Below are 16,467 nucleotides of genomic sequence, written 5' to 3'. Positions count from 1 at the left end.
ACATATATATATGTGTGTGTGTGTGTACACACACACACACACACACACACACATACATATATATATATATATATATGGCTATGTGGAAATATGAGAGAGCATGCATACAACCAACTCTGGGAAATTATTCTGGAATTTCAAATTAATATTTTAATCAAATTAATGACTAATATATAAAAGAAATATTTTTAAAGGATTAGAAAATGAATCTTGATTATTTATAGAGGAAACAATTCTAATGTAAAAATAACAAATTCTCTATTAACTATGCTTGTCTTTTTCTCAATAAGAGAACCCAGGATTATACTTTGAAACATTTTTGGAAAAAAAAGTATTTTCTCTATTTTTGCCCACAAAAAACAGGCACTGAACTTAATAAAACAGGTAGACCACAGCTCTGAGAAATTATATTTGAAGTTTCATATTTAAATGCCAAAGTTTTTTAATCATCCACCATAACTTTCTAACAACGATCTTCCTTAATGATAAATTTTATCAATCTCCAAAACTCATTTTAAATTATTTAAAAGTAGCAAATTAGATAAAGCAACATACAAATAAATTCCACATTTACAAGTAAAGAAATCACATGGGCTACAGTTTATAATCAACATAAACTTGAAAGAAATTAAGCAATATCTTTCCTGCCACCCATCATTCACTGCTTAAATTTGTGGTGAAAAAGATTTATCTGTAATGAACTTTAGTCTGTTTCTTAACTCTTTGTGTGTATTGTAATTAGCTAACGGCATTGAACAAATTAGTTTGTCCTATTTTTATTCCGGTCCCAGAGATAAATGGCTAATTTATGAAATATTTCACTCTGTATTATGAGAATTTAGCAAATGAATATGGAACCAAATATAAACACTTTATACCATATGTACAGTTACTTTCATAAGGCATTATCATGTAATTTTTATTGAAAAAGATTCAATATAGTAAAGTCTTATTTTAAGATATAGTTTCTTTCTCAATCCGAGATGTTTAGTTTATGAAAATATTGTTTTTCTCTATATTCTTTTTGTATATATGCCAACATATACCTGTGCTAGAAATATTTTATGGGAATTACAATTCTTTATATTTGTATTTTCTATATAAAGGCATATACAACTTTGAGGCAGTGTTTCTGATGGAGAGCAGAATTCGTAAAGAGCTTGTATGTGCTTCCGTGCTCCGAAATTATATGAAATCCACTTCGAGAAGAAACTTATTTGATTAAAAAACAAAAACAAAAACAAAACAAAAACAAAACTGCACCAATGCACAGCCAAAGGCTGACAAGTAAAACTAATACATAACCACATGAACATCATATTTATATAGTTAACAATTTTAAGGATGATCAGTGCTAACATATATTATTATACATTTGGCACTAATGTTTGCCATTGGTCCAGCAAATGGCAAAATTTGTTTCTATGTATAAATTTATTTTTGAACATTAGGTCTGGCTAGACGTATCTTCACTATTTATAAAAAATATTTAGACAGTAAGCTCACGTTGAATAACTAGGTCTACTGTGTTCTGGAAACTCTTCAGTAGTAATACAGCTTTTTCATGTTCCATATGTACAAAACTATGTCCATTTGCCTGTAAACACACAAACAAAACAGGGCAATCAATTCAAGATACTTGTTTATAACCTCGTCATTTTTTCTAATCATAAGATTAAAGGAACTCTTGAGCAACCAAAAACTATTGGTTTTCAAAATTCATAATAGAATTGTAACTATGGAAACAGCTAATTATTTTCACCCAGCTATGATTCAGTTTATTAACTCAACAAATATTTAACAAGCTTCTAGGACTTCCTAACTAAGACTGTCCTAGCCACTGTACTAATCATAGAGATGCCCTGGTGAATAACAGATAGATACATTTGAAATAAGGCAGTTGTTCTGTGGTCGTTCTTTTGATTTGTCTTGTTTTTACAGGTACTTAGTTGAGATGTTTTGGAAGTGTCCACTGGACCAGACCATTGCCTTCTTGCTATATAATTACTGAAAAGAATAATTCCATCAGCAAGGTGAAATATTTCACTCATGACACACATGGTTGCACACTTAGGGTCTTATTAGGTCTTATTTTGGCTCATTGAAAAGTTCTTAGTTTATACATTTTTATATTTTTTTACATTCTTTTTTTTTTAAGGTTTTATTTATTTATTTGGGGGAGAGAGAGAGAAAGAGGGAAAGAGGGAAAGAGAGAGAAAGCACAATCAAGGAGAGGGACAGAGAGAAAAGCAAGCTCCCCGCTGAGCAAGGAGTCCGACGCAAGGCGCCATCTCAGGACACTGGGATCATGACTCGAGCCAAAGGCAGATGCTTAACCGACTGAGCCACCCAGGCACCCCTACATTTTTATATTAAAGAGGTCATTTTTACTTCCCCCATTGCTAAATGCAAGTATATTCATTATTTATACCGGTGGTTCTCAATGGCATCCAATATACCTAAGAGATCCATGCCTCAGAGGTGAAGCACACTGATATTATTAACAGTGAAAATGCCTGTCATCTTCTAGGTAAGAATCATCAGTCTAAGTATTCAAAATCCATTTTAAACACAGTTAGCCTAAGGTTAAAAGTTTGGGATTCAACTGGTTAGTATTTGACTCTTCACACGCTTTTCTGTTGCGAGTGCTCTTTTTTTCTTGTATTCAATTTCAGCTTCTCTTGATTGGAATGATTTCTACTATTAATGTATAAAGAAGTGGATCCCATAAAACTTCACTGTCATTAAGGCCCAAATAAAACACAACCTTACAGAAACTTGGTCGGAATAATTCTTGGAAATTCCATGACTAACAATTATGTAAGTTTTCCTCGCATCTGGGACTCAGTTGATTTGGAAGAGTCAGCCAAACTGACTAGGTGGCAAAGTATCGATAACAGAGCCGGTTAATTGGTTGACGTTTTCAGTTTTCAATTGACTGATACTAATTTGGGGAACCCGTTGCCTTTGTTGTTTTACTTTTTTAATGCTTTCTTAAAATATGATTAATATTTCAAATAACCACTCTAGATATTTCACTGCCTTTGGCTTTTTAAAATTTAAAACAACAGATCACAGTACTGTATAGTCTTTATAACTTAGATGAAAGTCATCTGACACATTATATTTTATCACTAGTTTGTTAAAATTGGTTGACTGATGATATGATAAAAAAAAAAAAGGTCCTAAAATATTGCATTTCTTAAACCACAGTACATCTAACAAGGAAAATATGAGGACACAGAAATGTAAAACCATGAAAGCCCATATTACTAGAAGTATAAATTTGTTTGTTTGTTTTAAAGATTTTATTTATTTATTTGACAGACACAGCTAGAGAGGGAACAGAAGTAGCGGGTGTGGGAGAGAGAGAAGCAGGCTTCCCGCGGAGCAGGGAGACCAATGTGGGGCTTGATGTGGGGCTCAATCCCAGGACCCCAGGATCACGACCTGAGCTGAAGGTAGACGCTTAACAACTGAGCCACCCAGGTGCCCCCAAATTTGTTTTGAATAGAAGAATCTCCTTCTCTCTCCTAACCTCCCTCCTCTCTCTCCTCTCTCTCTGTCTCTAAATATATATATCTCCTTTAATGTATATAATAACATTTAATTAATGGAAATGCTCATCAAATTAGCATCAGCTGTTTTGGTGGCAGGAAATTATAGTTGGGTAGAACTTGGGTTTGTTCCACAGCCCACATTTCTTGCTTCAGTTGTAGTTAGAACCAGAGAATTGGATTCCATGTGATGTTATTTCTGGTCAGATGAAGATGTGGGATAGAGAACACAGCATATGGTGCATTCTTCTTTTTATTCTCAATCTGTATCTGACATCAGGAAAATAGCAAACTTGGGTGAAATGTATGCTTCTTCCACTGTATTTTTGAGGAATATACTAACTGCCTTAATGTCCCCAATTTGACCAAAAGACATACCTGAATTGTGAATTAAATTTATTTATTTATGTATTTACTTACTTATTTTAAGCAAGCTCAATGCCCAACGTGGGGCCGGAACTCACAACCCAGAGAGCAAGAGTTGAATGCTGTACTGACTGAACCAGCCAGGTGCTCCTAAATTTAACTTTAATAATGGAATTCTTAAATGTCCTTAATAATAACTTTGTGAATGTTCAGATTTCTCTATCGAAAGACTCAAAATCGAGTTGCAATGAACTCCAAACCCACCAAGAATTTTCAGGGAATTGTTTGAAATTTCAGTATCTTAGTGTTTCAGAGAAAAGGAATTCTCTAGGATTTGGAGGTCATGAATGGTATATTGTCCACCATTAGACCTCCCCATTCTTGGTTTTAGGAACTACCAGTCCCAAAATAATATCAATTTTAAGAGCACAAGTGGCAGAGAGCCCAGATAGCAAATGAATCACAGCTGTTAATTTTGAATGATACTTCTATCAAAAGGTCTTCAGAAAAAGGTGTTTCACTTCTATCATTTTTTTTCTTTCTTTTTTTTCAATCAAAAACGTCAGTTATATTAACTGGGCTCAAGACATTGTGCCTGGCACTGGGGATAGGAGTAAGAAAGAGATGAGACAGGGAAGGCTCCCCTCAAAGAAGTAACCCTCCAGAAGGGGAAATTAGCCATGGACATAATGTAAAATAATGTAGAAAACGCCTTACCCGTAGAAGGCACTCAACAACGGCTGAACTGAATTATCACCAGAAGAGATAAATAAAGTACTAGGGTAGCTCAGTGGAACGGAAAGGGAAGAGGGAAAATTTTCAGGGACCCATTTTCTCTGAGGTGAATTACAAGAGTTTTCCCCATACTCACACCTGGCAAGAGTGTGATTAGCGAAAGGGCCACAATCTTGTCTCACTCAAGCCTGGAGCCTCCTCCAGCTCTAGACATGTGAACAGTTGGCTATTTCAAGTAAATTCTTCAATAATCCATGTAAGGAAAAGAGTTTTAAGATGATCTCAGTATGTAATCATTTTTATGAGAATTTAAAAATAAAAATATCAGTGAACTTAGACCCTAGGCTTTAGCGTAGGGAACAACCATAAAAATAAGCTAATGTGTGTGGGGGGGTGCGGCGTTGATGAAAGCTGGGGTTAGTTTGTAGATTCTTTTCTTCAAAATGAAGAGAGATAACCCAATATGTGAAATATTTAAACAAAACTCTGGAGAGATAGAAAGAGGCAGTAAGAGAGTGAGAGAATGAGAGAGTGAGAGCAAGCATGATCTAGGCTAATGCTCTTATTTTGTAAGTGAAAGAGATAAACCTCAGAGAGGCCAAGCTACCTGACTAAGGCCAAACATCCAGGGCTGAATAATCTGACACCGTAATATTTGTTCTTATTATTTCTTTCAATACTTCACTAAAATAATAAGACCACGGTTGCTTCCAATGATCTGAACTGACATTTCATTGAACTATTTCCCCCTTAAAATTGTTGCTATATCATCTCTTGACATAATTTGTTCTTTACAGTGCTTGCAAAACCTTAATTCTCATTCAAATTCCTCTCAGGATTAACATAAGTCATTCCAAAAATACTGGTAGAAATAACATTTGGTCCTAAATTAGAATCTCCAGAAATGCTGAACCTCTCATTCTTATTATAGTGTTAACTCTGGCTTAATTGGGTTCTTGTAGCCATATGTGAGCTTTCTCTCTCAAAAGTGGAAAGACTAAGTCAAGCTATCTGCTAGGACAGTGCCAGGAAACTTGTGAGGAAATGGATTAAAAAAGGAGAAAACTTTTAGGGTAGAATCTATAAATCTGGCATTTAATTGAACAAGGGTAGAAGAAACGAAGAAGAATCAGATTGTGATATCATTAACGGAAAACGGAAACAAAGTAATAGCTTAGTTGGGAAGACAATGGGGTTTGTGGCCATGGAAATGCATGCAAAGGAAATGTTGATCATATATTTAGAAACAAGAGACTGGAATTCAGGAAGGAGGTCAGGGTGGCAGCATTAGCGACAGAGGTTAGGCTTTGCTGCTGTTGGTATTCACCACAGGGAATGCTGAGAGATTTATCAGAAGATAAATTTAAAAGCGAGCATTGTGAAAGAAGGGAAATCAAACCAGGGGAGTGGGATGGGGTTGCAGCTTGTGACATTTAGTGCAAAGCTGAAAGACAGCATTTGCTGTTGCCCTGGGCATCTAGAAAAATCTGCCTGAGGTAAGAGGGCCTAATCCTTCCTGTAGGAGGATGGCAGAAAGCTGGCTCCAGCTCAGTGGCCAAATTGAAGAACAAGGATCTCAGGGGACAGAGGCACGGAAGGGAGAGAACAGGACAGAGGGGCTCCTGGGAGATCCAGACGGAAGGATAACAGGAAGAGTCGGCAGGAAGGGGATCATGGTACTGTGCTCACAAAAGCTGCAGAAAATCCAAGAGAATCAAATCTTTTCCAGTGGCCCCAATGAACCCTAGCTTGCTGCAGCAGAGAGGGGAAAAAAAAAGCAGGGAAAAGATAAAGCTTGCTGAAGTCTGGCTTTGTATCTGGCTCTGTTTCCAATAAAACTGGCTTCAAGATGTTCTGAACCACCATCCAGGCTCTGATTCAAGGCTAGAAAGATCCCGCGTATAAACTAGCTTTAATATCGCTTTAAACCATCAGCTTTTAGTTTTCAATGCTTTGTAGTGACAAATGAGAGTTATACAGTTGGAGACTCAAGTGCAGAGCCGATTTCCCAGAAGGAAATAAGCAGGTTGATAACGTAGATCACTGAGTCAAATAAACATCAGGACTATACCTGTAATTTTAGTCCCCAGAAATATTTGGTATCTAAAAACCAGAGCTTTCAGAAACCTCAAGAGGCTTATTTAAAACGCCACAACGAGGGACTGTCTGGGAATGTCTTCATACCAGGAGAACTCTGAAAGATCAGAAAGTACGTTATCTTAGAGAGTTTATTAAAGATTAAATGGGTTAATGTATGCATTGGAACCTCCAACTGGTCTGGCACACTTTGCCTGACACAATATGAACCAGTGAAATAAACCCACTACTAATTAATATTACTTCACTATTACTTTCTTGAGTTTTCATTAAATCACAAGAATAGAAGGACAAAATGTCAGATGGGACAATCTTTTTCTTGTTTAGTTAACCCTATTTTTTTTTTTTTAAGATGAAAATGTGAGGATCGGAGATAGTACATGAAGTATCCAAGCTCACAGAGCTAATGACTAGGTGGGCATTTATGTTACAGTAGTCAGCTCAGTAACTTGGCACAATCCGTTTCATTGGATGTTGTGAGATTGTTAATGAATGTTTTAGGTTCATTAAATGAATTGAATTTTTAATATGAATTGAGCCATTTCTTGACATAGAACATTGGGTTAGGCCTGTTGTGGGGGAAACAATGACAGAAGGGGTTGGAAGAGGGGTTTGAATGAAAGGAGATAAAATCTTAGTTCAAGAGAACCTTCTTTTTCCATTGTTAGGACTGAAGAGCAAAGGGAATTTATATTGTTAAAATGAATTTGGCTATCTGGCTCACATCTTGGACAATTCAGACAGGAAATCAGAACATTAGGTTACTACATTTGTGTAGGGCTTTTCCAGTTAAAATGAATATGAGAAGAATCATAATATTTCACCTAGTAGTATTTTGTGGTTGTCTTATGTGTGTGAATGGAAAAAGAGCTGAGGAAGTAGAGGTCACTACTAGGCAATATTTTTGAGGGCAGGTTATAAATCCAATGATGCTTTCAAAAGTAAATGTAGGGGTGCCTGGGTGGCTCAGTCGGTTAAGTGTCTGCCTTTGGCTCAGGGTCCTGGGATCAAGCCCCATACTGGACTCCCTGCTCAGTGGAGAGTCTGCTTGTCCCTCTCCCTCAGCCCCTGCTCATGTGTGCTCTCTCTCTCGCTCCACTCTTTCTGTCAAATAAATTAAAAAAAAAAAAAAATCTTTAAAACATTTTTAAAAAAAATGTGTATAATCTACATTTGTGCATTTGATATTTTGAATATATGAGTATTATAAGTGCAAAAGATAATTTGAAGAATCAATGCTAAATTAATGAAATTTTAAAATACTTGTCAAAGTTGGTCACATATATGTTTTATATGAACACAGTCTATTATAATAAATGTGTGCACTTTAGGGGAAATAGCAATTTAATGAAAAATGAGAAATAAATGAAATGGCTTATTAAGTTAAAATGAAGTTAATAAGAAAAAAATTCGGGTAGGAAAAGATATTCTGAAAATTTTATGCTTCAAGAATATATAACTAATGGGCTTAGCTTTAGCTGATTTGAAAGTATAAAGGAACATTTTATTGTATAATCTTGCCATTGTTTCTAGGAGATATCCTGCCTTTTTAAAATTCCACTTGACATTGGTGCCATAAAATGTTTTTTAGTTGTCCCTTTGCATGATTTAGACATGGAAAGATGGAAAGTTAATGAAAATCATATTTACAATTACAACAAAAAGTAGAGCTTTGCAATTATGGCTCATCAGTTTACTGTAAAGCCTACTTGGTTTTTGGATTCCATCCTCTTGTTCCTTCCAAGATTTATCTTTGATTTCCTTCTGGTAACTGTTTTGTTAAATGGGTAAATTATGGATGTTTATACTACAGAAATTCTACAGAGGATGCTGTAATTCTCCCAGGAATTTTGTTGTATCCTTATTATTCAAAGTTTTAACTTTAAAAACTAATTGCTAAGAAGGCTTGGCCACAGGGTTGGTGGTATTTTCCAGTAAGAAGGACCGCATGACTCCTTTAGAATCCAAAAAAGAAATGGGATTAGGGACTAGGCGAGTGATTCTTGTTTGATTGAAACTCACCCTCAGGGACAAACATTTAAAGAGGCAGTATACATGTATTTTGTACATAGATATACATTAGTACGTTAACATCTCTAAAAGCCTATAACTCTTGGAAAGAGGGAAAACTAGAAAATACAGCAATCATATTAGAGCTACAAGGGCAAGCCTTCTTGGTGTTTGATCCTGACAGCCAGACATTATGAGGAACAGTGGGAATCCTAAATAATCATAATTACGTTTCACATTAGCTACCTGGAATTCATTCTCATTTCAAAGTTTTAATCTGATAGAGTACTCTCATTAAATGCTGGCATATATTTGGGGCTGAAAATACTGCACAATCAATACTACCTTGACTTTAAGCCAAGTCATTTGAAAAATTTTCCTTTCTATCAAAAACCTGAACTACAGACCTTAAATTCTTGGAGAGCTCCCATGAAAAATTTACATTGCGCTTCTTAAATGTGAGAAAGGTTGAAGTCTTAATGGCCTTTACTGAAGTATTAAAAAAATCTTCATAGAATTAAGCATAGATAAGAATTTTTCTTTTATCTTAAGTGCACACACGTACTGCAGTTTGAATGTTTCATGAATTCTGGCTCAAAAAAGACATGGCAAACTAGAATAGACTCAACTACAGACTTTGTCAATTATTTGTTTAGGAATTTGGGCAAGGAACTGGTAAGAAGTAGTAATTCTGAAGACATTTACTTATTATTTATCTGCTCTGATTTTAGAATGCCTGTTTTCTTCTTATCAAGTGTGTTAAATGAACATCTCTAACAAATGGAATTCCCTACCTTGGTTTGCAAAGCAATTCCCTGACAAGCTATACTTTATTTCTTTTTAAAGAAATAGAAACTGCAAAATGAACAGAACTGCAAAATCAATCTCTCATTTTCAGGAGGCTTGTGTAGCCCTGTTGGTCTCTGTGGGGTAGAGCACTCGCTCTTAAAAGAAGACAGACTAGAAGTTGCTTTTATTAAATGTTGAAGTCACCTTCTTTCCTTTCTTCTTCATTCATTTTCTGCTCAGATAATTTTGGGCATGTCTACTTCCTAGGCTAGGTTAGGTAAAGCCCAGGACTTGGCTATAGTCTATTACATTGTTCACATTGCTTGACACAGTACTTCCTACACAGTGGGCATTTAATACATGTTTTCCAAATATGTAAATAGAAAATCTGATGTATATGATGCTATGAATCAAATTTGTTCCAGTAGAATCAGTACTGTATAATGGAAGAAGCTCAAAGAAGTCATTTAGCCTCTGTCAACAGTAGATACCTTGCAGAGTTGTTGCCTGATATAAATGGCACAATATAGGTGCTAATTGTTATTTTTATTTCAGCCAAATTATGGAAGTTAGAGCCAGTCTAATGAACTTAACTTGTTCTTATTGGTTTTCCTGTTTTACTTACTCTGTATAATATTCCTGCTTTGATTTGCAATATATAAATTAAACTCAGTCTTTTATTAGTTCACTGTACTGAATTTCATAAATTGAATGAGATATGTAGTGAAACTCTGGCATATAAAACCATACACATTTTTAAAAAATTGTTTATTGTGGTCTTCTAATCAAATTGTATTAAAAATCTTATTCTTCAAATGTATTATATCATTAAAAGCAATAATTTCTCTGAACATTAAGAATTATGTGATTACTGACCCTTTCCCCCAACCTTTTCCCCAACCTCTCTGATGTTTTTGATTTTCAACCACCAAGTAAGATCAACTAAAGAAAAACGTTAACTCACTTGACTTTGTTGGAAAATGCTTTAATGAAATTTCCAAATAGCTTAAGTTCATTTTTTTAAGGGTCCCATACTTCATTTTAACCATAACGAAAATTTCTCACTTGAGTTTTCGTAGCTCTTTTGGGAGAAATTTTTAAAAATTCAGAGACATGAATATACTCTAACCCATTCCAGATGACTCATGATGATAATTATGAACATGAACACTGTGGGATAAAGCCGTGGGCCCAGTTAGAAGCTTCTGTAAGAAACATTTCCCAAAGTGTATTCTGTGGAGGTAGTTAGTTAATGTTGTTCGTAAAGAGGGCTGTATGGTTAAATATTTTGGGACATGTAAGTTTGTAAGATTTCTCAGGTTCTGAAATTCTTAATACATTGTGAAATCCTGAAACAAGGGATAGAATCTGAGATGGCTCTGAAACTTCTTTGAGTAAGGAACTACTTTCAAAAAAGATATTGTAAGGGGTGCCATTGGGAAACACTCTATAGTCTATACTGAATAACTCTGCTGTACTCTTTGAATTTTGGTTCTATCTTTTAAAGGAAGTTTCTCTCTATTCTTGGACTATGAAACTGTTAGCTATGACTTTTGCTTCTGGCTATGTGCCTGGATCCAGAGGCTTTCCCCTTGGTGGTCTGGAAAGCTAGGTAAGAGATTCCAAGTATGAAATAAAGTCTTTCTTATGAGTAAAAGTCATGAAATTTAGTGCATGGACTTTGTGACATTAATTATGGCTTCTCGGAAACACTTTGCTTTGAGATTGTTGAAGAAATAAGCTTTAGCTAAGTAAGATAATACTGTTAGCAGCTAACCACACCTACTGGTCATTCGAAGAAGCATAGAACTTCCATTCAGACAAGGAAGGCTTGATCCGGTGGCCAAATACAGACACAGTACTCTTTCTCTGTATATAGTAGATTCAGGCCTCTGCGGACGTTTTAGTTAGACTACAGGGTAGTCTACACTTTCTTCTCACATCTCAGCCTTGAAAGCTGTGTCTTAGTACCTCCTCCCCACCTGCATCCCCATTCCAAGCCCCCTGCAGGTTTCAGTTCTTCACCTCAGGGCAAAACCTTTTCTTTTTTTATGCCTGCGGTCTCCCTCTCCAGTATTCTCTCTTTGAACTCCACACTAGCTCATTCTGACAGAAGTCTCTCCCCTCTGCTCCTGAACACTGCTGCCAGGCTAACCCAGTTAGTCCTTCTTCTGCTCATCCTCTTTCTCCTCTCTGTTAACCGTGGAGTAACTCCTGCTCCATCAAGAGTAAACTCTCTTGATAAGGCACTCTGAGCCAACAACCTACCAACAGCTGACTAAAATTTCAGACAAGTATTCATTCAGAGTGGGTTCTTGATTTGTCTGAATTGTAGAATCAGATTTTTTTAAGACTAGAAAAAAAGGGGAAATACCTGATTTGTTCAAATTACTTCTTTTGATTATTGTATTTGGGTATCTTAGAGATATAGTCATCGATGAGGAATATATTTTGGAACACACTTAAAATTATGGTACAGTAGAAGAGACTCTGAAATGATCTTCAATTAGGTATGATATTAGTATACCTTATATAAGAAAACTCTGTTTTGATAACTGGTAAAACCTGGATGTTATTGACATGTATCTATAAATCATTTACTTGTGTTTCTCCTGACAAATTAGTCTCCTGTCCGGGGAAAGGGGTGGGCAGGTAAATGAAGAGGATAGGGTTTGACTCCAGTGATATAATAGAATATTATATGTATAAATATGATATGTAACATAATGTGTAATGTACTTACAAATGAGCGTTAGGCAATAACTATGAACCATGTTAACTATCAAGTACAATAAATTCCTTTTTTCCAGTCTATTCATCTTTTCAACAGAGTAACTATAATTAATAGATTTTCTGTATTTTAATATATTTTGAATTTAAAATGCATAATAAATTAGATTGAATTCTTTAACTGGAAAGAACATTAGAAAAAAGAAACTATAATGTTAAACCAACAAAATTACCACTTCAAAAATGGTCAAATATTGGCAAATTCACATGGTTCAATCTAATAACATTTTTTTTTTTTTTTATGATGCATGTGCTTACATTTGTTCTCTCTCACCCCTGTGTGCTTTGACTTTGTGGAGGAGGGTGGGGCTGGGAGGCATCAGTTTTCCCAGCCTGAAGGCTAGCTCCTTCTCCAAAGGGTCTTAAAGCAACATGACTCACTAAACACAGTAGGTCATATGAATATATTCATTAATTATAGTGTATTTATTCTGGGAAAATGAACAGTAAAAGGACGGAAACGTCATGTGAATATGTCTTAATTAAGATTATCTTTTTTTAAACTAACTCATAATTTTAATTTAAGCTTTCTGTTTGAATTATATTTATAAAGTGATTTGTGAAAAATAACAGTCCTTAAAGTGTATATGTGATTATTTGATTGTTTGAGAACATAATATTTCTTTCCATTTTTATGTCTCTCTTTCTTAATGATGCTCTACTGTTAGATTATTCAATTTATTCTTGAACTTGTAATTTTTCAGTGTTCCAAGATCCATTGTTTATGCACCACACCTAGTGCTCCATGCAATACCTGCCTTCCTTAATACCCACCACCAGGCTCACCCAACCCCTACTCCCTCCCCTCCAAAACCCTCAGTTTGTTTCTCAGAGGCCACAGTCTCTCATGGTTTGTCTCCCTTTCTGATTTTCCCCAACTCACTTTTCCTCTCCATCATTATCTCTTAAAAAAGAAACAAGATTATCTTTTAATGCACACCTCTTTATGTAATTCCAGTAACATGTTCATGATCCCATAACAGAATAAGAAGAGATAGTGGGTAAAAAGAGTTATAGACAAAGAAAGAGAAAGCTCTTCTATAATAAATTTGGGGCTTGGGGGAGATTTGGGAAACGTGTATCTTTTTTGCTATTTGCTACTGGGTTAGATCAAACCTGGTAACTGCCATCACTTAGGAGGCTCATTCATTGTGGGTTTTTTTTTTTTGTTATTGTTGTAGTTGTTTATTCCTTTGTTCCTTTTACCTTGATTTTCTAGGCTGTTACATTGTCATCAAAGCTAGTAAACAAATTTGCTCCAGGGATCACATATTTTAAGGATCTTCTAAATGAGAGGCAACTCATTTTTTCCAGTGTTCTTTAAACAAAGAGCCAATAGCTTTATAGACAAAAATATAATTTGCCCTCTTAACATCTGATGCTGACAATGATTTCAGTTTAGAATTAGCCATTCTCATCTCTTTCAGAAAGTATAATTAGCCACTTGTGCTTTTTAACTAGTATGAGTGAAACTGTAAATATAGTAATTTGTCTGATTATGGTCTATGTGCATTTTTCTTTTGCTGAAAATGGACTTTGATTTTATTGTACTAGATACAAATGAGTTCTAGAGCAAAAATAAAGTGCTACACCTTTTCTAGTCATTTGTGGAGTGAAGAGCCAACCCAGGTGCAGCTCTCCTGCAGTTCTGTGGTTTTTAACAGATTGAGTTTATAATTCCTTCCTACTTCTTGCATTAGGAATTGATTTCTTGGTGTGCTTTGCCGTTGCTGTATACCTCTTAGGGACTAGAAATACTCAAACCTCATGTTCCCCCATGAAATCCTTCTAGAATTGCACAGTCAGGAAAGAGTATTCTAACTCTGCAACTAGACACTAACTGAATTCTCATTTCCCTTCTCCAGGATATCTATATTCATCTATACTGATTATCTATCTATCATCTATCACTTGTCTATAGATATATGGATATATAACATTTTAACATATAACATATACATTTAACATTCATATATATATACACATATTATTCACATATATATACACATATGTGTATGTATGTGCATATGTGTGTGTATATATATACATATATATATATATATATATATATGTATATATATATAAAATATTTTCTGAATCCGAGAGAAAAAACTTTCTTTTGCCAACTCTGTCATGGATGAAGGCCACTCCCAAACTGTCTCAAGCTATGGAAGGCCTCTCTAACCGGTATGGCATTCAAATAGATCAGAGATCTGAGATTAAATGGCTACATTTTTTTTCAGACTCAGAGATTCAAAGTAACTTCTTTGAAATTCAGTAGAGGAAAAGACTATCCACTTCCTTTGCTAAACAACAGCATTTACCAAGTGTTAGGGAACTACATTGTGAATTTATTCTTGACCGTTTTTCATGGAAATTTATAGAATTATTGAACAGTTGAATTTTTAAGCTGAGGGGACGTCAGTTAATATAATGTAATATAATATAATATAATATAATATAATATAATATAATATAATATAAACCACAGTTCATTTACACATAATAATTGTGAGTCCTATAGACATGATATAAAATGCTTAAGATCAGAGAGCTAGTTAGGAAATAAAAAATATAGAATTTCCATAACCAAATGGTAAAAATAAATTCAGAATATTTTATGTGTCTTTTATGTTTCAAGATTTTTAACTCTGAAGATCAACTGCTGGCTTGGTCTTCTGCCTGCATGGAATGGACTCAAATCTGCTGGATGCTATTTCTACTGTGACATTGTCACAGGTTCAAGCAAGCTGTGGTCTTCAGAGAATTATTATTTTTGAAAACTTGAGTTTTCATGATATTGCTAGTTCATTTAAAATATTTCTGAGAATAAAATATTAAGGCTATATATATAATATATAAAAATATAAGTATATACGATTATATAGGATTTCTACTTCTCTAGGACTTTTTGAAAGTGTTCAGTAAATAAAAGATAGAATATCTCCGTAGAGCTGACTTGTGTGGGGTCCTTGCATTGCTATAACTGTTTGTAGTCTAACAAGAATGTTCCTTTCCCACATGTCCTATCTTCTCAATGTTCCTATATCTTCAATATATTATGTGGAACCATTTCATAATTGTTTCAGTGGTTCAATATCTAAAATGTCAGATAGTTCCACCTAATTATATAGTGGATAATTTCAGGGTAATAAGTCAAAATACTGAATCTTAAATAAACTGATGTTACTTAAGGGCTTTTCTCTGGAATATAGGAAATGACTAAGCAGAAGTGAATTCAAAGAGAATAAAGATAGCAAAATGGGTACACCAAGAATTTTCTTAACTGTTTTCTGGAGTGACCCTTTTCTGTTACATAGAGCTTTAAGTTAGAGAGAAAGTCCTTTCCATCAGACAGTACATTTTAGTAAGTCACCTTATATTTGGTAAACATCTGTTCAAGTATCTGAGAAGGGGGAGTAGGGGCATACAATCATGCATTTCACAGTATTCAAACTGTAATAAGCTTATTGTTGAGAAATTAAATACGGAGGAGTCCCTTCCTCATCCAAAATCACACAGATACCCTGGTTTAGTACTCCAATACTCTTACTTATACTTGATAGCTCTGCATAGATCTTGTGTGTTTCAGTTCTTCTTGTATCACCAAAACCCCCAGTATTTATATAATCAAAAATACTCAGAACTTTCTACCATGTGCCAAATACTGGAATATACAGGATTATATCAGATTGACTTTGCTTCTGATTTGCTTCTCAACCCTCCAAAATAAAGGCAAATAAGAAATGTGAAAAGGACTTACTTCCAATCATTTAATTCAAGTTACTCCATAAGTGAGTACATATTTGTTTTAGTGTGGCATTTGAAAACAGTGCTTCTTGTCTCTCTTACCTGAAGGATCTTATCGCCAGGCTGCAGCAGGTTGGATGCTGGTCCATCAGGCTGAACCCTAGTAACAAAGATACCCTATAAGTCAGAAGTAACAGAGGTTAGGATTGTATCATCGAGAACTAGGCCTAGTTAAAAAATTTTTCATTCACATAAAAAACAATGAAAACAGACTAAAAACAGTTTCCACATAGAAGCTTCAAAGATTTTTACAGTATTTTAAGCAGCGCACCACTCTTCAAGTCAAGTTTAAGAACAGTAACATCTTTATTTG

General features: G+C 34.9%; 1 protein-coding gene across 4 annotated transcripts in view; it reads right to left on the bottom strand.

Moving 5' to 3' along the window:
• Window positions 1-1,236: 1,236 nt before the first annotated feature.
• The window catches only part of LRRC7 (leucine rich repeat containing 7), a 547,026-nt gene continuing 531,795 nt past the window's right edge, over window positions 1,237-16,467 (bottom strand). For all 4 annotated transcript variants that reach the window (XM_032870083.1, XM_032870080.1, XM_032870082.1 and 1 more), the window contains 2 exons: window positions 16,197-16,271; window positions 1,237-1,597 (listed from right to left, as the gene is read on the bottom strand). In XM_032870083.1, coding sequence (XP_032725974.1) covers window positions 1,490-1,597; window positions 16,197-16,271 — 183 coding nt within the window. In that variant the 3' untranslated portion in view covers window positions 1,237-1,489. The remainder of the gene's footprint in view (window positions 1,598-16,196; window positions 16,272-16,467) is intronic.

Source organism: Lontra canadensis, unplaced genomic scaffold (assembly GCF_010015895.1).
Source record: "Lontra canadensis isolate GAN:19392208 unplaced genomic scaffold, GSC_riverotter_1.0 scaffold40, whole genome shotgun sequence".
In the NCBI taxonomy this organism is placed as follows: Eukaryota; Metazoa; Chordata; class Mammalia; order Carnivora; family Mustelidae; genus Lontra; species Lontra canadensis.
This window is presented reverse-complemented; position numbering and strand designations above follow the sequence as displayed.